Source organism: Myotis lucifugus, unplaced genomic scaffold (assembly GCF_000147115.1).
Source record: "Myotis lucifugus unplaced genomic scaffold, Myoluc2.0 scaffold_200, whole genome shotgun sequence".
Taxonomy (NCBI): Eukaryota; Metazoa; Chordata; class Mammalia; order Chiroptera; family Vespertilionidae; genus Myotis; species Myotis lucifugus.
Window position 1 is genome coordinate 1,718,664 of NW_005871248.1, and position 24,862 is coordinate 1,743,525.

The 24,862-nt window shown below is 42.2% G+C and overlaps 1 protein-coding gene and 1 long non-coding RNA gene across 4 annotated transcripts in view; both read right to left on the bottom strand.

Annotated features, from left to right (window-relative positions):
• Positions 1-2,934: 2,934 nt before the first annotated feature.
• Positions 2,935-6,225, bottom strand: LOC111827678. The gene is made up of 2 exons (XR_002831337.1): positions 6,048-6,225; positions 2,935-3,308 (listed from the first exon to the last, which is right to left on the bottom strand). It is a non-coding gene; the product is annotated as an uncharacterized LOC111827678 (long non-coding RNA).
• Positions 6,226-6,391: 166 nt separating this feature from the next.
• The window catches only part of ADNP2 (ADNP homeobox 2), a 28,243-nt gene continuing 9,772 nt past the window's right edge, over positions 6,392-24,862 (bottom strand). For 2 of the 3 annotated variants that reach the window (XM_023761161.1, XM_006097410.3), the window contains exons 2-4: positions 24,402-24,522; positions 13,613-13,702; positions 6,392-11,110 (exon numbers count right to left, since the gene is read on the bottom strand). In XM_023761161.1, coding sequence (XP_023616929.1) covers positions 7,844-11,110; positions 13,613-13,702; positions 24,402-24,509 — 3,465 coding nt within the window. In that variant the 5' untranslated portion in view covers positions 24,510-24,522 and the 3' untranslated portion in view covers positions 6,392-7,843. The remainder of the gene's footprint in view (positions 11,111-13,612; positions 13,703-24,401; positions 24,523-24,862) is intronic. The other variant, XM_014463164.2, reaches the window with a different exon arrangement.

The window sequence follows — 24,862 nt, forward strand, 5'->3', positions numbered from 1 at the left end:
GCACCCGCACCCCGAGCACCCGCCGCCAATCTCCACCCCGCGCCCCAAGGAACCGCCCCCTCCAGGAGCCACCCTGCAACCGAGAGCCCGCCCTAGGACCCGCCCCCCTAAGGCCCGCCCCCCAATCCCCGCCCCGCGCCCCGAGGACCCGCCCTCTAGCCCTAAGGACCCTAGTCCACCCCAAACCCGGAGCACCCGCCCTGCGAGGAACCGCCCCGCGAGGACCTGCCCCCGAGCACTCGCGCCAATAAAATTCTCTCCGGGCGGCCGGAGGACCCTCCGCCAAGTCCCACCCCGCACGCGGAGGACCGATCTCCCGAGGACCCGCCCCCAAGGCTACTAATCTGGTGTGGTGCGCGCTTCTGTACGCGCTATGCCAAGCTCGGGCGAAGAAGCATCGCCTCACCCCCACCCCCACCTCGGGTGCCTCATTTCCACCTCCGCACCCGGGCTTTCTCTCTCCAGCTCACCCCGCTTCGACTGCCCTGCCCGGGAGGGGGGTGGCTTTGGGCTGAGTTTTGCCATCGTCTTGGATGATATGGGAACCACACTAGGCCATAGAGTATGAATATCACTCAACCCTTTAATACAGATTGCATTACCCAAAATTTGATTTTCATTTAATTTCACTACATGTCCTTTTACTGCAGGATACGATAATAGAAGCACAGAATTACAGTCCCTGCCCATAAGAGAGAAACAGGCTGGCCAGGGGCCAAACAGAGTTCCAAAGCAAGGTGCATGGGAAGTAAGCAAGCCAACAAAAATGCCAAGAGATTCCCACAGAGGCAGGGGAAACTATTCCAGACAGAAGGTTGAGGATGTCCGTTGGTCTGAAAGGTGGAAAGGAACTGGCATATTAGTTTATTATCTATGCAAAATTTAACAAATTCCAGGTTTCCAAAAGACACACATTGAGCAAGCTCAGAAAGAGCAAACTGCACAGAGGTGCCGACTTTCTCTCAAAGGACAATTTCCTAAGCTGAATGCCAACCCAGAGAAAAGTCACAGGTCACTGCTGGTTGCTGACAGTGGACATTATTGTTCTGTGTGGGTAGGAGAGGCTCAGAGGCATGCTCAGGCAGGACAAGGGGTTGGGGTGAGGGTGGAATTCTAGGGTGGGATGGCACCTACTAGCAAACTTAGGACTTGAAGAGTGGGAGAAAAGGCTAGAAGTTCCAGAATTCCAAGCCTGATGGGATGAACGCATGTCTGTCACACCTATGGCGCAGTGTGGTCCGAGGCCCAGCAGCCCCTGCTCCAGCAAGCACTGGGGAGGCATTCCCCACCCAGATCCACTGAAGTGGGCTCCGCACTTGAACAAGATCTTGGGAGGTTCTTGGGTGGCAGCTACCTGCTACCCTGTCAATTCTTGATTGGCAAGATCAGCAGGAGAAAAGGCTGGGAAAGCTGGCAGTTCCCATGTGGAGCCTGAGTTTTCAGCCACAACTTGGCTAGGGCTTCAAGCCTATGGGTAGACAAGAACAGCTGAGCCTTCGGCTGGAAAGCTTCTTTTTGGTCCAGCAGCACAGTTGTAAATCTCTCCACTGGTCCTGGCCTGACACACAGCCGTGGGTCAGAGAAGCCTGGGAGGCCCATGGGCGGGCTCTCTCTAGCTGTCAGGTGGGCTCCAAATGGTGCAAACTTGCCCGTCACGTGCTGATTGCCAACTGTCAGTTATCTCTGAGCCAGCACTTCAGCAAGGCATTCAGAGATTTCAGTGAAATTAAATGTGGAGACTCAGCAAAGGGAATTTGGGGAAGCCTTGTATTTCCACTATGGTCTGCAGGCATCTCATGGAGGACCTGAACCTAAGATGACCTAGATGACCTTGGACAATTCACTTAACTGACCTCAGCTTTCGCTTGTGAGAATGCTGCAGGGCTTCTCTGGCCTGTTTCATGGCGATATCCTGGCAACCAAAAGACTCATCAGATGAGGCCCTGCTTCGAAATCATTAAACTGCTCTGACAGTACAACTTGCAGGAGGGGTGTTGTGCCTTCCCAGGGTGAGTGCCAGGAGTGGGCACCTTCCCCTTTAGATGAACTAACACGCCAGCCAGAGGCATTCCTTCCCTGCGGTTGGGGCTACAGAGGTACACACTCACATTTATACAGGGCTCACTGCTAGCTTCAGGGACAGGGAGGGGTCGAATCCTCCTCAAATTACCCATCCAGAATTGGTGCCCGAGCCCCCAGGATCCAAAAGGAAACATGCTGTAGACTCAGGAAAATGTGTTCCCCCAAAGCCCTAGGCGTTCCTTTCAGCTGTCAGTAGCTTAAATGGAAGGAACCATCGTTTTTAAATCTCTAACTTCAAGGTACATGGTGACTAAAGGCAATTTCATCAGAAAGAAAGGGGAATTTAATAAATAAGAGATAAATTGTTTTTTAGATCCTGATAATAGAGAGAAAAAAGGTCAACCTCATGTGAGTTGCTGAATCAGCAGATCTTGTTGATGGAGAGGATATTGTGACGGAGAAGAGACCATGGAGGTGAGACCACGACAGAGAAGAGACTGTGGTGGAGAGGAGACCATGACGGGAGAAGACCGTGGTGGGAGGAAACCAGGAGACTGTGGAGGAGAGTGTGGCGGGGAGCAGGTGGTTGTGGAGAGGAGACTGTGATGAAAGGAGATGGTGACAGGGAGGAGACTATGGAAGTGAGGAGACCATGGCAGAGAATGGACCACTGTGGGGAAGAAACTGTGACATGGAGAGACTGGTGGGAAGGAAACCGTGCGGAGAAGGGACAGTGACGGGGAGGAGACTGTGAAGGAGGCCATGGGGGGGAGGAGAGGAGACCATGGAGACGGATGTGCATAGTACATTCCCAGGGAAATCTGGCCCAAAGATACTTAGCTACTTTAGCAAGAAAGTTCAGCAGTATTATCTGTGTAGTGAACTTTGTACAAAATAATTTTGTTAATAATCTTAGAGTATGCACACAAATGGTGCTTTCTTTTTAATGAGGAATGGGACATTTGCATAATGTCAAAGTACCTTCCCACCTAGCCATTAACTGCAAAGGGAAATAGTGTAATTTCACAGTGGATGTCTGGCAGACACCCTTTAATAAAGTGATTAAAGTGAATGCCAGTAATGGGACAAACCAAAATTGTTCACCACCTGACTGCATGCAGCAGTGTGTTAATAGTGAGAAAAGCTGTTGGGAAAATATAACATTACCAAATGTAGGTAGCATTTTTAAATAAATACATTTCAAATAAAAGAAAATTATCCATTCCAGCATTCTTTCTGATGGTCTCTCCTGCACATCGTCTGTCCTTTTAGGCAGATGAACCTGCCTGTTGAGGAACATAGAGCATGTAAGGAAAGACAGTCTTTCAAGATTTTTATGCTAATCTCAGTAGTTTGAGTCATGCAGCCAAATGATCTGGATTGAGGCAGACTTTATATGACAAAGCAAATACTGTTCCGGTTATCCTTGAAAGTATACTGTTATTTGCATCTTCCTGTCGAATCTTTTTTATTATTATTATTTTTTGCAGTCACTTTCGAAACCAGTGGGATGGAGAGCACAGTATGGATGCCAACTAATCTATCCTAATGCAGATCACTGCAAATAAGCAGCTTCTAATTAACCACTCAGGAAGAGGCAAAGACCCATTCTCTTTTTCTAGTGCATGGAAAATAGAGTGTATGATTATACTTGGACCACTTCTTATGAAATAAGGAAGAACTCACCTCCTCCCCGCCATTTTCTAAGTGGGAAAACAGGCAAAGTGGGACAAGAACTTGGCATAGATCCTCAGATGTGATAGAATAAGGTTAAGCAGTTCATATTCAGAACTTTTTAAGTGTTGAGAAATTAGATTAGGTATATTGTTTAAACTTCAGATATTGTGGGTATTTTGATCCTGATTGGCTCTGACAAGTCAGGCCTAGGGACCCCAACTGTGCACGAATTTGTGCACCAGGCCTCTAGTAAAATGAATAAAAGTAACCAAATATTATCTTCCCTGAAAGATGCATAATTTCTCTAAAATGATCTCATGCATTTCCCATTGTTTTCAGAAGTCATCTTCCACGAAACAGCAGCAAACTGCATGAAGCTCCTGTCCTTTTTAGGACCAAAGACACTTTCCATGTAATGATAAGACCTTATCTCTAAATCTGCCTGAAAGTCCCTTCCAGCATTCTCAGGAAAACTGTCTTAAGAAAACTATCCAACCCAGTAAAGCCTTAGTGTTATTCATTGCTATTCTTACTCAATTTTCACCCTGGCTGAGTAGCTAAGTTGGTTAGAGCATCATCATGATACACCAAGATTGCTGGTTTGCTCCCTGGTGAGGGCACATACAAGAATCAACCAATGAATGGATAAATAAGTGCATCAACAATCCAATTATTTAAATGTTTCTCTCTGTAAAATCAATAAATTAAAAAATGTTTTTAATTATTCAATATTGTCGAGTTTACTTTTACATAAATTTAACATTAAAATTTCCATATTGTAGATTGTAAACTGCAAGAAACTATGTTCTGTAAAGATATTCATGACAACTAATTTTGAATTTGTATTTGAAGGTATGACCACACTGAAGTATGGTAGCAACCATCTCAGGTAGAAACTATAGTTTAACTTTAACCCCGCTGTTTGGCTTCTGTACTTATTTGCTTTGTTTAACAATAGAAAAGTTATTTTGATTTTCTGAATTATATAAATCATCCCATTGGTTGTGGTCATACTGGTCTTAGAAAGCACATTTTCCTTTACCTGGGAAGGACAGCACAGTTATCCCAAGGTCAGAGGGCTCCAGTTAAGTGTCCCTGTTTACTCAGTGTTTCAGGAGACCCAAAACTGTAATTTAGATAACATGCTTAAGTCTGACCAGGTTCCTCATTCCAGACCCCGGGTTCTAGAGAATGTGTTTCTGTCAATTCAGTGATCCAGAGACCCAAAACTGTAATTTAGATAACATGCTTAAGTCTGACCAGGTTCCTCATTCCAGACCCCGGGTTCTAGAGAATGTGTTTCTGTCAATTCAGTGATCCAGAGACCCAAAACTGTAATTTAGATAACATGCTGCTTCTGCTTCTGTAAACTGCTTTTTTGCAAACCAGGTTCCTCATTCCAAACCTTGAGATGTAATCAATACCTTTGGGATCTTTGCCTATATAAGTCTGGCTTTGCCACCATCTTGTCACTATGAGATTTGGGGAATGGCCCCTCGTAGTACCGGATTGCAATAAATGTGACTCTTTAATTCGACTTCTTGAGGCATCCTTCTGTTATTCGTGGGATACATTACAACACACAATCTTAGTTTATGCACAGTAAACATGTCTATATGGTTGCTAAAGTTGGTTTATAATTTAAATATTAATAAAATTATAAATTTTTATTGGAAAAGCTTTCCTTCTGAAAAAGACTTTTACTTTTTTTGTTTAAAAATAAACAATTGCCCTGCCTGCATGGCTCAGTGGTTGAGCACCAACCTATGAACCAGGAGGTCACAATTCAATTCCCAGTCGGACACATGCCTGCATTGCAGGCTCTATCCCATGTGGGGCATGCAGGAAGCAGCCAATCAATGATTTTCTCTCATCATTGATGTTCCTATCTATCTCTCCTGTCCTCTCTGAAATCAGTAAAAAAAAATATTTAAAAAATAAAAATAAACAATCATAGCCCTGGCTGGGTGGCTCAGCAGGTTAGAGCATCATCCTGATACATCAGGGTTGCAGATTTGATCCCGGGTCAGGGCACATATAAGAGGCTTCTCTTTTTCTCTCTCTCCCTTCCTTCCTCTCTCTTTCTCCAAAAAAATAAAAAATAAACGAACAATCATATTGCTCATGATTTTATGAGTGGGATAAAGTGGTTGGGCAAGTACCTTCTTTAAAAAGTTGTGGAAAACTAACCTCAGCTACTATTTAGCAGCAAGCATTATTTTTTCCTCTCAAAATGTGTAACTATATCATCTGTGTGAATGATGGTATTAGCATTTGTTTTCAAACTGACAATATGGTGGATTTAAAGATCCCTAGCGATACAACAGATTTTGGCTATGTGTGCTTACCTGCCTGCTCACATCTGTCCTGATCCCTCACTGCCTTCATCAAGACTTTTGCCCTGTGGTCCATGTTACAGAAGACACTGAAGGTGTATGCTCCCTGCAGCTTTGTGGGAGTCACACTGAGATTTGCCTGGGTCCCTCTCACTCATTCACTGTTAACAAGTGAATTGATGTGGTTTTTATTTACTAAAAAATAACATCAAATAAAGTTAAATTAATTCAGAGAAGCTAAAATAGTATGCTACATTTAACTAAATAGACTTTAAATATGTAAAGCTGATGTACCCTGGCCGGTGTTGCTAAGTGATTAGAGCGTCAGCCCAAGTACCAAGAATTAAACAGTTCTGTTTATAGTGGTATAACAAATTTTAATTCAAAATAGACACTCTGAAAACAACAGGTAAAAAAAAAAAAATAAACTTCAACAAGCTCTTTTTGAATTTACAACAGAGTACACCAATAATCACAGACCAGTTTCACAATTGCCCCCAAAATGCACATTATAGCAATTACATGCAAGTATTATATTTAAAACCCATATAGTAACATTATCTTATTTTCCAGAGACTGTCAGATCCTCTGAATACATTGGAAAGGTCCCTCTGCTGTGTGTCACCAGCAATAAATATGATTTAAGGTCTAACCTGGTTGGTCTCCATTACTGGTTCTGGTGCTTTAAGTTCTTTTATACTGTTATGTGAAAAGAAAAAAAAAAAAAAAAAACACCCCAAGGTTTAACTGTACAAAGAACAGTAACACAATGGAGTTCATTCCCTATACCCATCCCATTAGTCAGACATTGGGCTATGGAACACCCATTTCCCTAGTATGAATACGCTGACTTCTAGGAAACTGTCAAAAATTAATGGCCCAACCATGGAACTTAGCTCTGGTCTACTGATTTCCCCTTGTCCCTGAAAACTTATATTTCAGTATCCACACTCAGGGGTAAAAATTTTATTCCTGAGTAACATGGTCCTTCCCTTTCACTGGTTTATGAACAGTTAGATTAGTAGGAGAGTGTGTGTGTATTTTCAATGTTTATTCTAAAGGCACTAAAGATTTATTGTCTTACCTTTGAATGGAAATATGACTTATCACCATATCAAAAAGAGGGAGAAGTCTACACTGAAAAGAATTACTTTATTTGTAATAGAACTCTTATGAGCTAAAATACCAGACTTCAGGTTCAGTATATTTTTTTAACAAACAAAAACATTTGGTTTTCTATGAGTTATAATCAAAAATGGCTAAGACAAACCTTAAAAAGGTAAATGAAAACTATAATCTAATAAGCAAATATCTTACAAAAATAAATCAGCATAGTGAATGCCATGCACCCTTAGCAGCTGCACACATCACAAAGGTCTGGGCTCACTTCTCTACACATTTACGGCATCATTTGCAGCTATGTGTAAAGCTGAGAGAGATCAAAGTTTTAATTTGCAGTTAACTAATAATCTGAAATAAGCTGAAATTTCCTTAAATGAAAAAACAAACAAATGTAGATTTCAGTTTTTATCATATGATCCTGACACTACTAGAAAAACAAGGTGTGCACAAAATACCGAAAGATTTAATTTACACAACAGAAGAAAAAAACTAAAAATTGTGACAAAATCCAACTGCAGAGAATTATAACTTTAAAAGAACTATCACTTCTTCATACGAAGTCTTGCTGAGCACCTGAAATACATCTAAAGAGCAGCATAAAGACCACTGAAATTGATTAGTTCAACATACAGTGAAGAAAATAACATTTTTTAAATCTCAATTAAAAAAACTAATTTCCTAATTTTTTACAAGTTTTGTGGTTCATACTCAAAGTTCAATCTATGTTTAACATTTTTAAGTTCAGACATATCAAAGCCTAAAAGGACAGAAGGCTTTTGACTTTTTATTGCTTTCATGCAAATATATCTTCTTTTCCCAAAAAATGAAGCCACATCAATTTTCCACACCCACAAAAGTGAGGACAGCAGCTCTACTTCCTTTTTACTAGGATATGGTCTCTTGTGAAAATAATCTTTAAGAAACTGCTTTTTTTCTTCATAAGAACGGTCTTCATATTTTTTGGGATTTAATGCTAAAATCTGAAGAGCGTCATCATTAACAACAAGTGGTCCCTCCGTCCTGCTTTCATTCCTTTGTCTTTTAAGAGGAACGACACTGATTACCTTCTCTGGAGCTGGGGGCACATCGGTGTTTATGGCCAGAGGTCGTTGCTCCCCTTCCTGCTGGTCTTCTGCCCCAAAGTGGCCATCCGGCAGCTTTCTCTTTACTGAAAAGCTGGAGTCGTGCAGCACCTCACCATTGACTACAAGCAGCTCGCTGTTCTCAATGAAATTCGGCTGGACTTGCAGGTCTGAGCTGCTGTCCTTTGGAGCACTTCTGCAGCGTAGGAGGTGGATGGCAATGGCCGCCAGGGTCATGTTTCCAGTGTAAACCCCACAGCAGTGAATGCACTTGAAAGCTGGAGATTTCAAAATTGTGTGGACTGTTGGCGTGATGTGGTGCCTGTCCTTCAAATGGAGCTCATAGGCCTCAGTTGTCGCAAAGGTGCCAAAGCAAAAGGGGCAGGTCAATACCTGTTTGCTGGGTGCACCCTCCATCTGAGGCCTCACTTTAATATACACCGGCACGAGTGACTTGGAGTGTATCCCAGCCAGTATTGCCAAGTAGACTTCCCGCTCCCCCAACTCTTCCTTTGGCAACATGGTAATGAAATCAAGATGGGGAAACAGCAGGTTGCCATTGGCATCAATATCCAGTTGGAAACCTTTGTTACGGTAATCCACAGGTACCTTCTTCTTCCCCAGGTGCATGGTCCTACTGTGCTCTGAAAGATCTTTAATGTCATGGAAAGTGCGTGGGCAGAACAGGCACCCCAGGCCATGCCTCAATAGGTGATGCATGAGCTCTTCCTCCGATATCAAGCATTTACAAGAGAGACACCGAACTGTCTTCTCTCTCATCCACTTTAAAAATGGTGCACATGCAGCCAGTTTTTCTGGCTCCAGTTTTTCAGCAGATTTGGACTCACCGTGCTTATGAGCCACTTCCATATGGACCTGGTAGACATTGGAAGGGAAGAGCTCATTGCAAACTGGACATGTTTTCCATTGCTTCGCCTGTTTGAGCACTGGGCTCACCTCTGCCACAGAGGAGGAGGGCTGAATGAACACATTCGGAGCTGCATTCACCACCACTGGGGGAGAGGGCATGCCAGCCATGGGACTGGCCATCTGTGCGGCTGTGCCAGACGGTAGGAGCTGGATAGGCACCTGGGGTGGGGCGACACCTGCAACGCCTCCAGGTGGCACAGGCAAAGTGACAGATACTGGAGCAAGTGTATACGTGGGAATCCCATTCACCTGCTTTCCTGTAGGTATCAGCTGCCTGAGAATGGAGCCTGATGTCAGGAAAGTTGTGTTTTGTGAAGCACCAGGTCTAACTGGCTGATTGGCAGGTAGAATGTTGGTATTCACAGACTGATTAAGGTGCACGACCCCAGGCCTCGCTGGCTGGCTCACAGGAAGAACTCCTGACATGACTGGCTGGCTGAGATGAAGCACACCAGAATTCACAACCTGGTTCCCAGGGAGAATGCTTGACGAGACTGTTTGGTTGGGAGAAAGGAGCCCTGGTGGAACCACCTGGCCTGCAGGGAGAACACGCAGGGGGACCGTCTGACCAGGAGGGAGCGCCCGTGGTGGAACTGTCAGCCCAGTGGGGAGAACCCCTGACGGAGCTGTCTGGCCAATGGGGAGAACCCCAGATTGGACCATCTGGCCAGCAGGGAGAACCCCAGAAGTTGCTGTCTGTCCTGAAGGGATAACCCCAGCCGGGGTCATTTGGCCTGCAGGAAGGACACCTGATGGGACAGTCCGATTTACAGAAATCACCCCTGGAGAGACTGCTTGAAGAACCCCAGGGGTGACAGAGGGACTGACAGGAAGGACAGTGGACCCAACAGGTCTGTTTACTGAGAGAACCCCAGAACCAACTGGTCGGTTTACAGGCCCAACAGGCTGGTTAAGGGGTAAAACCCCTGGGCAGATGGTCTGGTTTATGGGGAGGATACCTGTTCCAGCAGACTTACTGACAGGTCTAACTGGCTGACTCAAGGGCAACACAGGAGGATTTGCTGACTGATGTAGTGGGACTCCGTGAGAAAGGAAGACAGGCTGTGGCCCTGAGGGTGGCACAGCGAGGCTGCTCTGGCCCCCAGGCAGGGGACTGGAGACGAGAGTCACATGGGACTGGGCAGTGGCAGGCGGAGAATGAGTGAGGCTTCCAGAAGCACCTGAGGCCACAGTTACTGGCTGGACTGAGCCCTGAACTGGCTGGACAGCAGTCTGGCTTTGACTATTTGGCGGCAAGGCAAGGTGAAAACAAGATGTGGCAGGGACACCCGGAGTGCTGCTGCTCGGTGGTATGGTCATGTGTGCAGCTGGTTTGGGAGCGATATGCATTTGCTTCAAAAGTCCAGTCTTCCTAATATGTTCTGAAATCACGGACCTAAGCTTATTCTCCAAATCCCTGTGTATGTCCGACGTCAAAATATGATACATTAATGCATCCTGACTGCTAGCATTGGCGTTGCACTTTTTACAGTAATACTTGTCAGAGGGTGGCATCTTCTCTGTAGAAGGGGGATCATCAGTTTTGGATTGCTCAACCATTTCCTCAGTTCGTAGACCAAAGTACGAGTTAATTAAGTAGTGAAAATGGGCTACCAGCACATGCTTCTTCATGCTGTAGTACAAAGTGTTTGAAAAGTTACATTTTAAACATGTAAAACTGATGACATCACTCCTGGACGACTTAGTCTCACCTAAGATGTTCACTGTGTAACTCTGCACTTTCCGAACAGGTGCATGGAACATTTTGAAGTGCCTTCCCACCACTTTGGGCTGAGAGGTAAATACACAGTTTGGGCAAGAGATCACCAGCTCTTGATCAATTTCATCTTCGTGGTAACGATGCAAATGATTTTTTAATGAAGTAAGCAGTTTTGTAGAGTATTTACAGAGGCTACAACAGTATGGCTTTGTTCGATATCTCTGTTAAAAGAAAAAGTCCAGCATCATTTAATAAAGCTATTACATGTGAGATACACCTATAGTTCACAAGTATATGACTTTTTTGTTTTAACATGCTAGATAACTTAACACTATCACCCCTCAAAAAACAATGTTTTTAAATATGTATACATATATATATATATATTTTTAATTGATTTTAGAGAGGAAGGGAGAGAGAAAGATAGAAACATCAATGATGAGAGAGAATCATTGATCAGCTGCTAACTGCACACCCCGTACCAAGGATCAAGCCCGCAACCTGGGCATGTGCCCTGACCGTGAATCAAACCAGTGACCTCCTGGTTCATAGGTTGACACTCAACCGCTGAGCCATACCAGCTGGGCAAGAACAATGTGTTTTAAGCCAGGGCAAGATTTTTCTTAAAGGGCCAAAGAGTAAATATTTTAGGCTTTGTGGGCCACCCAAGAGCTTCAGTGGCAACCACTCAGTGCTGCTTGGTAAGACAAAAGCACCCACAGCTGGGGCGGGGAGTGGGGGAGGGCTAGAAGGGGGTTAATGGGGGGAAAGAAGGGGACATATGCAATACTTTCAACAATAAAGATTTAATTAAAAAATATACCTCAAAGGGGAAAAAAAAGCACCCATAGGTGACATGAATATCCATGAGCATGGCTTTGTGCCATTAAAACTACAGACACTCATTCAAATTTCATATCATTTTCATATCACAAAACAATATTCTTTTCATCTTTTTCTCCTTAAACATTTAAAAATTTAACAACTATTCTTAGCTCATAGTTCATACAAACATATGACGTGACTAGTTTCCAAACCATCCACTAAAACCACAGATCTCATTACTTAGTCCTTATACTTTGAATTAACTGCTTCATCCTATTTCTCCAATGTTTTTATTCCAAATTCTAAAACCTCTGCAACTTATCTACAAATAACCTAACTTGCAAATTATGAAACCCATCATTACTATCTTTTATTTCCCATTTCTATTCTTAGGGAAGGTAAGAGCCACACTGACAGTGCTTAGCAAGTATAAGTAAACTATGTAACAAACAGTAAATAAAGAGGGACTATGCCAAAATCACCACAAATAACCATAAGCTAAGTTTCAAGCCACAGAATATATTGCTGACAATTTGGAATTTCTCTTTAAGGCACACGAGGGGTTATTCAACAAGCTCAGGGCATAAGAACAGACACTTGAACCACCCTGGCCAACAGAGGAGTGCAATGCAATAAACTGTTGGTCTGTGATGATGTAAGAGCACTGCACCCTCTGGTCTCAAGAGTCTCTAGACCAGCGGTTCTCAACCTGTGGGTTGCGACCCCTTTGGGGGTCGAACGACCCTTTCACAGGGGTCGCCTAAGGCCATCGGAAAACACATATAAAATTACATATTGTTTTTGTGATTAATCACTATGCTTTAATTATGTTCAATTTGTAACAATGAAAATACATCCTGCATATCAGATATTTACATTACGATTCATAACAGTAGCAAAATTACAGTTATGAAGTAGCAATGAAAATAATTTTATGGTTGGGGGTCACTACAACATGAGGAACTGTATTAAAGGGTCGTGGCATTAGGAAGGTTGAGAACCACTGCTCTAGACCCTGGAGCTGTGAACCACAGAACACCCGGCTCTCGTTCCACAAAGGAGGGTGAGACCTTAACAGACTGAATGCTTCATCGAGGTCCCACCATGGGCTGTGCAGATATTGTCCCATGTGGGGACACTGATCCTTGCTACACAGTGTCCACAGTTCAGACCCACCCTTCCTAGATCTGCTCTTATGATCAGTCTTTCTCATACCACACAGTGCCCCCATTCTGTGACTATCTCTCTCCTACTCATGTGCTTGGTCCTCTTGGGTCACAGGTTAGAGAAATCACCAAACACATTCAACAACATTTTGCTACTTCTCTGCAATTAGCAAAACCCCAGATTCTGGCATTTCTGACAGGATCTATAATAAACCCAGGGCTGAAAAACCCCATATATCTGAAATCTGGGAATACTTTACAACTGATGGTTCTGTGCTAAACAGTTTAAGTGGAGTATGACTTTGGTTTTATTAAGGGTTCATTAAAAAGGGTGTCATATATTCAATGAAATACTGTATTGAAAAACAAGATACTCAGCAAAAATTACACTTAATGAGTCAACAAAACTCATTAACAACTGTACGTTATTATCTATTAATGTGGAATAGATCTCTGGGTTGGGAGAAAATGTCTTAACTGTGACACCAGAAATATTCGTAAAAGGAAAAAATAATAAACTAGACTTCATTGAAGTAAGCAAGCTTCTGCTCTTTGAAAGAAACTGTTTTAAAAAACGAAAAGAGAAACCATAGGCTGGGAGACAGTATTTGCAAGCCACCTCCTCCCCATTCATTCATTAGTAACCCCAGTACAAGTGATAATCCTCTAAAGTGAACTGACCCTTACCCTCAACTTTTAAGAAAACATGAAAATCAATATAAAAATACATACCACTTTCTTTCCAGAAGGTTCCCAGAGAGAAATATCTCCCCATGATGTATTATAAAAGTACTTCTCTCCTGGATCAAAGTCTTTAAGGTCCTTTCAAAATGGAAGAAAAAGAGAAAAATCATGCAATTTCAGCAGATAAAGAAATATTTCATTAGAAACTGATGGGATTACTTGGCACCTAAGAAATCTACTTAGGCCGAAACCGGTTTGGCTCAGTGGATAGAGCGTCAGCCAGAGGACTGAAAGGTCCCAGGTTCGATTCCGGTCAAGGGCATGTACCTGGGTTGCGGGCACATCCCCGGTGGGGGATGTGCAAGAGGCAGCTGATCGATGTTTCTCTCTCATCGATGTTTCTAGCTCTCTGTCCCTCTCCCTTCCTCTCTGTAAAAAATCAATAAAATATATTTAAAAAAAAAATCTACTTAGGAAAGTGAAGTGAAAATGCAGACCCTGAGCAAACTGTGACAGAGCCATTAAGTATATAAAACCCAAGGATTAGGCCAGTGATGGTGAACCTTTTGAGCTCAGCGTGTCAGCATTTTGAAAAACCCTAACTTAACTCTGGTGCCGTGTCATATATAGAAATTTTTTGATATTTGCAACCATAGTAAAACAAAGATTTATATTTTTTATATTTATTTTATATATTTAAATGCCATTTAACAAAGAAAAATCAACCAAAAAAATGAGTTTGCGTGTCATAGGTTCGCCATCACTGGATTAGGCTGAAATGGATTAGGCTGAAATAATCCAAGTTAAAATTATAGCTTCATAAGAAATAAACATATTTCCCACAAATAATTTTAAAAACACACACACACACACCAGCACACACCACCTCCCATCAGTGGTGAGTACTTTGGGGAAGAATTTCAGGGTGCTGAGAGTATAAAGTGGGAGCTTCGAGTGTGTGTGTATCAAGAGCACAGGTGTCGGCCACAAGGAGGGTGGACCATGTAGACCAGGGTGTGTCGAACATGGCAGCAGGGGAGGAGACAGAAGGAGATGGTGTCACTGAGAACCTAGCAACCAGATTTTTTTTAATTTTTTAAAAAATATATATATATTATTGATTTTTTACAGAGAGGAAGGGAGAGGGATAGAGAGTTAGAAACATCCATGAGAGAGAAACATCCATCAGATGCCTCCTGCACACCTCCTACTGGGGATGTGCCCGCAACCAAGGTACATGCCCTTGACCGGAATCGAACATGGGACTCTTCAGTCCACAGGCTGATGCTTCTAGCCACTGAGCCAAACTGGTCAGGGCCTAGCAACCAGATTTGATGGGAGTCCAGACTGAATCCTGGTTCGAACAAACCAAGTGTAAAAAATTTGGGGGAAAACTGGAGAAATCTGAATATAAACTGGGTAATAGGTAAGACAAACAATTATTTAATGACACAGAAAGATGAAAGTCACAGAAAAAAGCAAAGTAATAAAAAAGCATGGTGAATATGAGCTTAAATTGGTAAAGACTACACACATACACAGAGAAGGCTAAACAATCTCTGAACGGTAGAAACATGGCATTTAAAATTTTATTTTCTAAAAAAATAATTTCCTGTATTTTCTCTTTCACAGTTGATATCACTGTCCTTATAATAATCAAAGGTCATTTAATCCTCACCTGAGGATATTTTTTAAATTGATTTTTTAGAGAGGAAGGGATATATATATATATATATACACACACACATCCATGTGAGAGAGAAACATCAATTGGTTGCCTCCTGTACACACCCCAATCAATCAAACCGGCAATTTTTTGGTGTACGGGACAATGTTCCAACCAACTGAGCCACCTGGCTAGGAGCAAATGTCTTTTTAATATATTACCAAATATTAGTTAAGCCAGAGAAAGAGTCTATATAATAAAGAGGTAATATGCAAAATGACCATCATGCCCTCACACAAGATGGCTACCCCCATGTGGTCAAAGATGGCTGCCACAAGATGACCAGCAGGGGAGGGCAGTTGTGGGGGACTAGGCCTGCAGGGGAGGGCAGTTGGGAGGAACCAGGCCTGCAGGGGAGGGCAGTTGCGGGGGCCCAGGCCTGCAGGGGAGGGCAGTTGGGGGACCAGGACTGCAGGGGAGGGCAGTTGGGGGCATTTGGGCTGGCAGGGGAGCAGTTAGGCATCGATCAGGCTCGCAGGGGAGTGGTTAGGGGGTGATCAGGCTGGCAGGCAGGCGAGTGGTTGGGAGCCAGCAGTCCCGGAATGTGAGAGAGATGTCCAACTACCGGCAGTCGGACATCCCCTGATGGGTCCCGGATTGGAGAGGGTGCAGACTGGACTGAGGGGGGGGCCCCCCATGCACAAATTTCCTTCATTGGGCCTCTAGTAATTAATATAACTGCTGTATTGAATATATCTATGCTAACACATTGCTTACCACGTCAATTCAGAACTACAGAAAAGTACACATTATTACAAGTATTTAAGTTGGAAATAATATATTGTGAGGTTTGTAACATAGAAATAAGATACATGACAACAGCACCAAGGTTGGAAGGGGAGGAAAAGCACACTGCTGTAAGGTTCTTATATCACATGTGAAGCAAATAGTATTATATTAGAAAGGCAAATGAAAGCACAGAGCTATTGAATCAATAATGGAGATGAAAATGGAATTATAAAAAATATTCAATCCAAAAGAAAGTAGAAAAGGAAAAAAAGGAACAAAGAACAGAGAGACAAGTAAAAACAAATAGCAAGATGGGAGATTTGAACCCAACCTTACTGATAATTACATTAAGTAGCAGGGGCTGTTAAACCATTTCTGTAAAGGAGCAGATAATATGAAATCTTTGTCAGCTGTACAGTCTCTGACACAAGCACTCAATCTACCATTTGCACAAAAATAGCCTGAGACACTATAGAAATACTGACAAGCACGGCTATTTCCCACAAAGTTTACTTACAACACAGCCAAATTTGGCTCATATTCGGGGCCATAGTTTGCCTACCCTAGTTTGAAACACTCAAATTAAGAGACACAGACTGTCACACTGAGTATAAAAACAAGATCCAACCCTATGCTATCTACTAAAATCTCACTTTAAATAATAAAGGCATAGACAGAATAAAAGTAAAAAGATTTAAAAAGGTATATCATGCCACCATTAATCAAAAAAGGCTGAAGGAACTACATTGATATCAAACAAAGCAGATTTTAGCACGGGAAAAAGAATGTTAACAAGGCATGTGCCCTAGCCAGTTTGGCTCAGTGGATAAAGCGTCAGCCTTTGGACTGAAGGGTCCTGAGTTTGATTCTGGTCAAGGACACGTGCCTGGGTTGCGGGCCTGATCCCCAGTGGGGGCTGTGCAGGAGGCAACCGATCAATGAATCACTCTCATCATTGATGTTTCTATCTCTTTCTCCCTCTCCCTTCCTCTCTGAAATCAATTAAAAACAAACAAACATGGATAGAAAGTCATTTCATGATGATAGTGGGGTCTATTCTTCAAAAGAACCCAACAATCCTAAATGTGTATGCACTTTAAAGAGTTTCAAAGTACATGAAGCAAAACTGATTGACCTGAAAAGAGAAAAAATTAAATCCAAAATTACAGCTGGAGACTTCATCACTGCTCTCTCAATAACTGATAGAACAAGCCCACAAAATCAGAAAGGACAGAGTTCGACTGCTCACTATGACGTGCACTGACCACCAGGGGGTGGTGAGGAACATGGCAGGCATCAGAGATGCACTGCAACCTCTGGCTGGGGGTGACGGGGACAGAGGTACGGTAAGAAGACTGAATGCCATTAACAACTTCACAAAATGACATTTATAGAACTCTCCACCAACAACAAGATGCACATTCTTTTCAAATACACATGATACATTTCCAAAGATAGGTCTCATGCTGAGCTATAAAATAAATCTCAATATATTTAAAAGGACTGAAATAATTATAAAGTACAATCTCTGATCAGAGCAAAATTAAATAAATCTGTAACAAAAGATATCTAGCCCAGCTAGTGTGGCTCAGTGGTTGAGCATCAACCCATGAACCAGGAGATCATAGTTCGATTCCAGGTCAGGCACATGCCCAAGTTGAGGGTTCAATCTCCAGTAGAGGGAATGTAGGAGGCAGCCAATCAATGATTCTCTGTCATCATTTATGTTTCTATCCCTCTGTCCCTCTTCCTTCCTCTCTCTGAAATCAATAAAAACATATTTTTAAAAAATGGTATCTAGAGAAAATCCAAAATTTCTAGAAATTAAACACATTTCGAAATAATCCATGGATCAAAGAAGAAATCACAAGGGAAATTAGAAAATATTTTAAACTGAATGAAAATGGAAACAATGAATCAGATGAGTAGGATGGAGCTAAAACAGAGCTTCAGGAGAATTTGTGACACTACTTAAGAAAATGAACTAAATAAACAAGAATGATCTAAACTGCCACCTTAAGAAATCAAATTTTAAAACTTCATAAATAAACCCTAAACAGAAAAATTCTATATAATAAAAGCCTAATATGCAAATTGTCCCTTCGGGTGGTCATTCAACTGCTCACTATGATGTGCGCTGACCACCAGGGGGTGGCGCGGAACATGGCAGGCGTCAGAGATGCGCTACAACCTCTCACAGGTTACCTGGGCGTGGAGGTAACGGGGACGAAGGTACAGTAAGAATGCAGGTTGTCTGCCGAGCTCGCTCTCACTCCCCCTGCTACCCTTCCCCAGGACGCCAGGGCTCAGGTGGCGGAAGCCCGTGAGGAGCCTGCATCACCCATGAGGCGTCTTCTGGGTGAGCTGGGCCAAGCTGCTAGGACTGCAGGGGCCGGTTGGGCTCCCCATGAGTTTGCGCAGGAGCCAGTCTGCGAGGCCAGCTGGGAGAAAGCATGCTGCCCGCCTGGCTTCAGTGTGGCACCGCTGGGTGGCCCAGAGGCCCATGCTGTGCCCTGGCCCGCAGCGTCCTACCGTGCTCACTGCATCTCTGAATGGGGACTCAGGCGAAGGGGGGCGAAGGGGGCCCAGGGGCCCAGGTGCTGCCTAGGACCCAGAGGTCAGCTGGGACCTGCCCTTCCACGCCAGACGCTCGCACTTTGATTGCCGGCCAGGCCTAGGGACCGCACCCATGCACAAATTTCGTGCACCGGGCCTCTAGTGGAAAACATAAAAAGCATAAATAAATAGAACAGAAAACAGACAATAAAAATCAAGGAAACCAAAACCTGTTTCTTTGAAAAGATCAGTAAAATTGATAAACTTCTGTTCAGATTGAACAAGAAAAAAAAGAAAAGACTCGAATTGCCAATATCAAAATAAAAGAGGGAACATCACTAAGACTCCTATAAGTAAGGAAATAACATAACAACTTTATGCCAATAAAGTTGCAATGAACAAATTCTTAAAAGAACATAAACTACCAAAGTTCACTCAAGCAAAACAACATGGTAGCCTGAGATCTAGGGAAGAAACTGAATTCATAGTTAAAAACCATCCTACGAAGAAAACTCCAACTCTAGATGAGATACTACAGAAAATGAAAACTTCAGGACATACACTTCATGAACATAGATATAAAAATCCTTACCCAAAATTTTGCAAACCAATCCAATATGTGAAAAGGACCAAGTGGAATTTTTTTTTAAATATATATTTTATTGATTTTTTACAGAGAGGAAGGGAGAGGGATAGAGAGTTAGAAACATCAATGAGAGAGAAGCATCGATCAGCTGCCTCCTGCACACTCCCCACTGGGGATGTGCCTGCAACCAAGGTACATGCCCTTGACCAGAATCGAACCTGGGACCCTTCAGTCCCCAGGTCGACGCTCTATCCAGTGAGCCAAACTGGCTAGGGCAGGACCAAGTGGAATTTATCTCAGGGATATGATTGGCTTAAGCAGTGTTTTTTTAATTAAAAAAAATATATATATAACTCACCATATTAGAGTAAAAAAGAGAAAAAAATTATCTTAATAGATGCAGAAAAATCACTTGACCAAATTCAATATGCAGTCATAATTTTTGCTTTCAACAAAGAATAAGGAACTTCCTCCCCGGAAAAAGGGATCTACAAAAGAGCCCAGCTAACCATCACACTGTATCATGCATGAGAAACTGAAACCCTCACACACTGTTAACAGAGTACACAATCACACAATTGGTTTGGATAAAGAACTAGCTGCTTCCTAAAAACTAAATATACAATCTTATACTTCCACATCTAGATAATTTTCCCAGGGAAATCAAGACATCTCCACAAAAATATTTTCATAAGAATATTCATCGCCCTGGCCTAGCTGGTTTGGCTCAGTTGGCCCTTGGACTGAAGGGTCTCAGGTTCAATTCCAGTCATGGGCATGTACTTCGGTTGCACGTTCAATCCCCAGCCCTGGTCAGAATGCATGCAGGAGGCAACCAATCGATGTAATGTGGTTTCTCTCGTATTGATGTTTCTCTCTCTCTGTCTCTCCCTCTCCCTTTAACTCTCTCTCTCTAAAAAAAAAAAAAAAAAAAAAAAAATCAATGGAAAAATATCAAAAATATCCTCGAGTGAGGATTGAAAAATAATAAATTTTAAAATATATATATTCAGCCCTAACCGGTTTGGCTCGGTGGATAGAGCGTCAGCCTGCAGACTCAGGGGTCCGGGTTCGATTCCGGTCAAGGGCATGTACCTTGGTTGCGGGCACATCCCCAGTGGGGATTGTGCGGAAGGCTGCTGATCCATGTTTCTCTCTCATCGATGTTTCTAACTCTCTATCCCTCTCCCTTCCTCTCTGTAAAAAATCAATAAAATATATTTAAAAAAATATATATATATATTCATAAGAAGAATCTTATTCATAATAACCAAAACCTGTAACAGCCTAAGTGTCCCACGACCAGGAGAAAGGGTCTACAAACTGGTCATTCATGCTGTTGAATACTACTTGGCAACAAAAAGGACCAATCATACATACCACCACTGAGAAGACTCTTCCATGGAAGTACGTATTATTTCTTTCACATAAAATTGCACAATAGGCAAATCTAATCTACAGTGAAAATTTTCAGAATAGTGGTAGCCAGTGGGGTGGGGGCAGGAACTGACTAGAAAAGGGATTGAGGAATCGTTCTGGAGTGATGGACTTGTTCTAGGTCTTCAGAGAGACTTGTATAACATTAGTAAAAGCATGTTAAAAACCATCATTAGAGGCTCTGAAGGTGCATTTCACAGCATATATAGTCCCCTCCCCAAAACTGTAAACAAAGACTAAACTCTGGATAGTGACACATATGCTGAAAGAATTTAAGGGTGAAGTGTACTAATACCTGCAACTTTCTTTGAAATGCATAAAAAAAATAAAAAATGTTACAGCCCTGACCAGTGTGGCTCAGTTGGTTGGGTGTCATCCCATGTACCAGAACATGCATGGGTTGTGGGCGCAATCCCTATAGGGGGCCTGCAAAAGGCAGCCAATTAATGTTTTGCACCCACATGTTTCTCTCTCTCTCAAAATTGATTTTAAAACAAAAAGAACAGTGGGTGAAGACAGATACATATATGTTAATTTTGTAGAATTTCAGTGGTAGGTAGATGGGTTTTCACTGTATAATCCTTTCAAGATTTTTGTAGGGTTAAATTTTTCAAAAAAAACCATTGGGAAGAGAAGTAGGAACAGTAATGTTATATCACAGGAGAAGAGGGATAAGAGTTTAAAGGAAGAAGTGCTTTCCAGAATGTCAGAAGTGGCAAAAAAGAGCTAGAAAGAAACAATTTAAAAAATTAGAAAATAAATGAAAGGTATTAACAATATTTCAATATATTTTTGTAGATAAGATTTAAAAACGGAATAATAAACATTTCAAAATCTACTTATACATATATAGGTTTCCAAAGATTGCTACAGGAATGGCTTCAGCTATAGGTCTCCAAAGATTACTGTAAGAGCTTTCCGTACATTATCAATTGAAATTTTCTGTTTATACACATACACTTGTGTTCTTAGCTTGCTGTTTTTACACTCTGCAAATATTACTTAAATTCAAATACTTACCTATTATTAATAGACTACGTGTACACTATCTACCTTCTCAATCTTGCATCCAAATAATTACCCTGCTATCTTCCTCATGAAAGCCATATTTTAACACTGCTCCTGGGAAATTGGGTCTACGTAAGAGGTTCCACTTCAGTATCTCTCCCATCCTTTTATTTCCAAATTAGAGGCCTGGTGCATGGATTTGTGCACCGGTGGAGTCCCTTGGCCTGGCCTGTGCCCTCTTGCTATCTGGGACCCCGTGGGGGATGTTGGACTGTCGGTTTTGGCCCGGTCCCCGCAGGCCAGGCCAAGGGACCCCACCATTGCATGAACCCGGCCTCTAGTATGCATATACAATCTTTGGTTAATCTCTTCCTGCCCCCCACCCCCCAGACCCTTCCCTCTGAGATTCATCAGTCTGTTCCATGTTTCCATGCCTTTGTGCTCAGCGTCTGCCCTCTGGTGGTCAGTGCGCATCATAGATACTAGTTGAACAGTCAAACGGTAGCTTAGACTTTTATAAATATAGATGGACTTTCAGTCAGGAAATTATCAAAAGTAGTTCTCTACTGGAGTTTTACTTTCATTGATTCATTTAAAAAATGTTTGTTAAATAAAATGTTTCTGTTAAGCTTCGGTATGCCAGACACAATTCTGATCAAAGGTAGTACAGTAGATAACAAAACAATGAGGTCCTTGTCTTCTTATACTCAAGTGTAGGAGACAAATAATAAATAATTTTAGGTACTTGAGAGCTTTGAAGAAAAATAGAGCAGGTAAGAGAACAGAATACAGTGGGAGAGGGCAGCATCTTAGAGGGAAGAGCTCTCTGGGGTGGTAATGTTTAAGCAGAGAACTCTCTGGGGTCCTTATAGAATTAACATTTGTCTACTGACCATTAATGAGAATCCTGGTAATTATTAGTCTTTCAGTATCAGACTGCCTTTTTAATAAATAAAATCAATCTGGTTGAAAGTCTGAGATTTGAAAATTAAGAAGCTGAACTCTTCACAGGCCAATAATACTTTGAATTAAGTTAACTTTAAAAATTTCTAAGCAGACAAGGTCCCTATTTCGATAGTTATGAATAAAAGATGCACAAAATTATCAATGGCTATAGGCTACACAGCATGCCTTATTTAACAATTTTTAGTTCTTTACTAGATGTGCCAGCCATATATTCTCAAGTTATAAGAAAGGATAAAATTATAATAGAACACAACTTATCAGTAGATTGTGACTGCCACCTTAATTTTTAAACTTTTGTAAGACTAAATATATTAAGTTCACAAATCAGAAAAACAACACCCGATCATATCATGTATGTATCCCCATTTATTGTTTCTCTAACAATCCTGAGAAATTAAATTAGGGTCTCCTTATGCTAAAATAATAAATAATTCAACACATTCTCCTCAAAGATAAAAAACAAATACACAGTTAACCCTTGACAACCCGGAGGTTAGTGGTCCTGACCCCCCCTCTCCATCCCTCTGACCGCAGCAAAAAATCCACATTTTAACTTTCAATGCCCCAAAAGCATAGTTGTCCCTGGGCACCTACAGGGGATCGGTTCCAGGACCCCCTACAAATACCAAAATCTGGGGATGCTCAAGTCCCCTCTATAGTATGGCCTAGATCAATGCACACAGTTGGTCCCCTGCATCCATGATTCCCAACCACAGATCAGAAATACTGTTTTTGATCTGCAGTTGGTTGAACCTGTAGATGTGAAACCCAAAGGGCTGACTATATATTTATTGGAAAAAACTGTACCAGTGGACCTGTGAAGTTCAAATCCCTGTTGTTCAAGGGTCAACAGTATTTTAAAACTAATGACTATATATAGCTTACATACTCAGTGTCTGAATGCTTTTATGCTTTATTTCTGGTATCTGAAAATGTCCTTTGTATACAGTAAATGCGGGTACAATGTTCAAAGTAAAACTCTAATAAAGCAAATTAAAAATGCAAGCGCCTTGGCTGGTGTGGCTGTGATTAGAGCGTCAACCAGTGCACCAAAGGGGCACGGATTCAATTCCCAGTCAAGGACAGGTACCTGGGTTGCAGGTTTGATCCCCGGCTCTCATATCCATGTCTGTCAGTCTGTTTGTCAGTCTCTCTTTCTCTCTCTCCCCTACCCTCCCACTCTCTCTAAAAAAAAAATCAATGGAAAAAATATATCCTCGGGTGAGAATTAGCAACAACAACAAAGCACACCAAACTTGCAATAAAAAAACACACAAAACTTAATGACCATAAAAAGCCCCTCATAAAAGTCACTTTAAAAACTTGTCTGCTGCCCTAACCAGTTTGGCTCAGTGGATAGAGCGTTGGCCTGCAGACTCAAGGGTCCCAGGTTTGATTCCGGTCAAGGGCATGTACCTTAGTTGCGGGCACATACCCAGTAGGGAGTGTGCAGGAGGCAGCTGATCGATGCTTCTCTCTCATCGATGTTTCTAACTCTCTATCCCTCTCCCTTCCTCTCTGTAAAAAATCAATAATATATTTTTTAAAAGCAAAAAAACCTGTCTGCTGCCCTAGCTGGTTTTGCTCAGTGGATAGAGCATCGGCCTGCAGAATGAAAGGTCCCAGGTTCGATTCCAGTCAAGGGCACATGCCTGGGTTGCCGGCTCAATCCCCAGTAGGGGGCGTGCAGGAGGCAGCCAATAAATGATTCTCTCTCATCACTGATGTTTCTATCTCTCTCTCCCTCTCCCTTCCGCTCTGAAATCAATAAAAATATATTAAAAAAAAAAAACTTGTCTGCTCTTAATCTGTTACTGATGTCCTCTTACCTTCAGCAACTCCTTGCAGCTGTCAAGCCCAATATCCATAAGAATCCCTTTCACCTTTTTTCGTACCTTCCTGATGTTGTCAAGATTTTCCACAGGAATTTGAAACATTTTTGGAATTTTCCTTAGAAAGAAAGAAAACAAAACTGTAATAAGTAACAGGGTTGGTAAAACAGAGTAATTTTCAACAAATCATGCTGGGACAACTAGTTATCCACATACAAAAGAATGAAGTTGTACTTAAAAAAAAAATTTTTTTTAAATATATTTTTATTGATTTCAGAAAGGGAGAGGGAGAGATAGAAACATCAATGATGAGAGAGAATCACTGATAGGCTGCCTCCTGCACGGCCCTACTGGGGATCGAGCCCACAACCCAGGCATGTACCCTTCACCAGAATCGAACCTGGGACCCTTCAGTCTGCAGGCTGACGCTCTATCCACTGAGCCAAACTGGCTAGGGC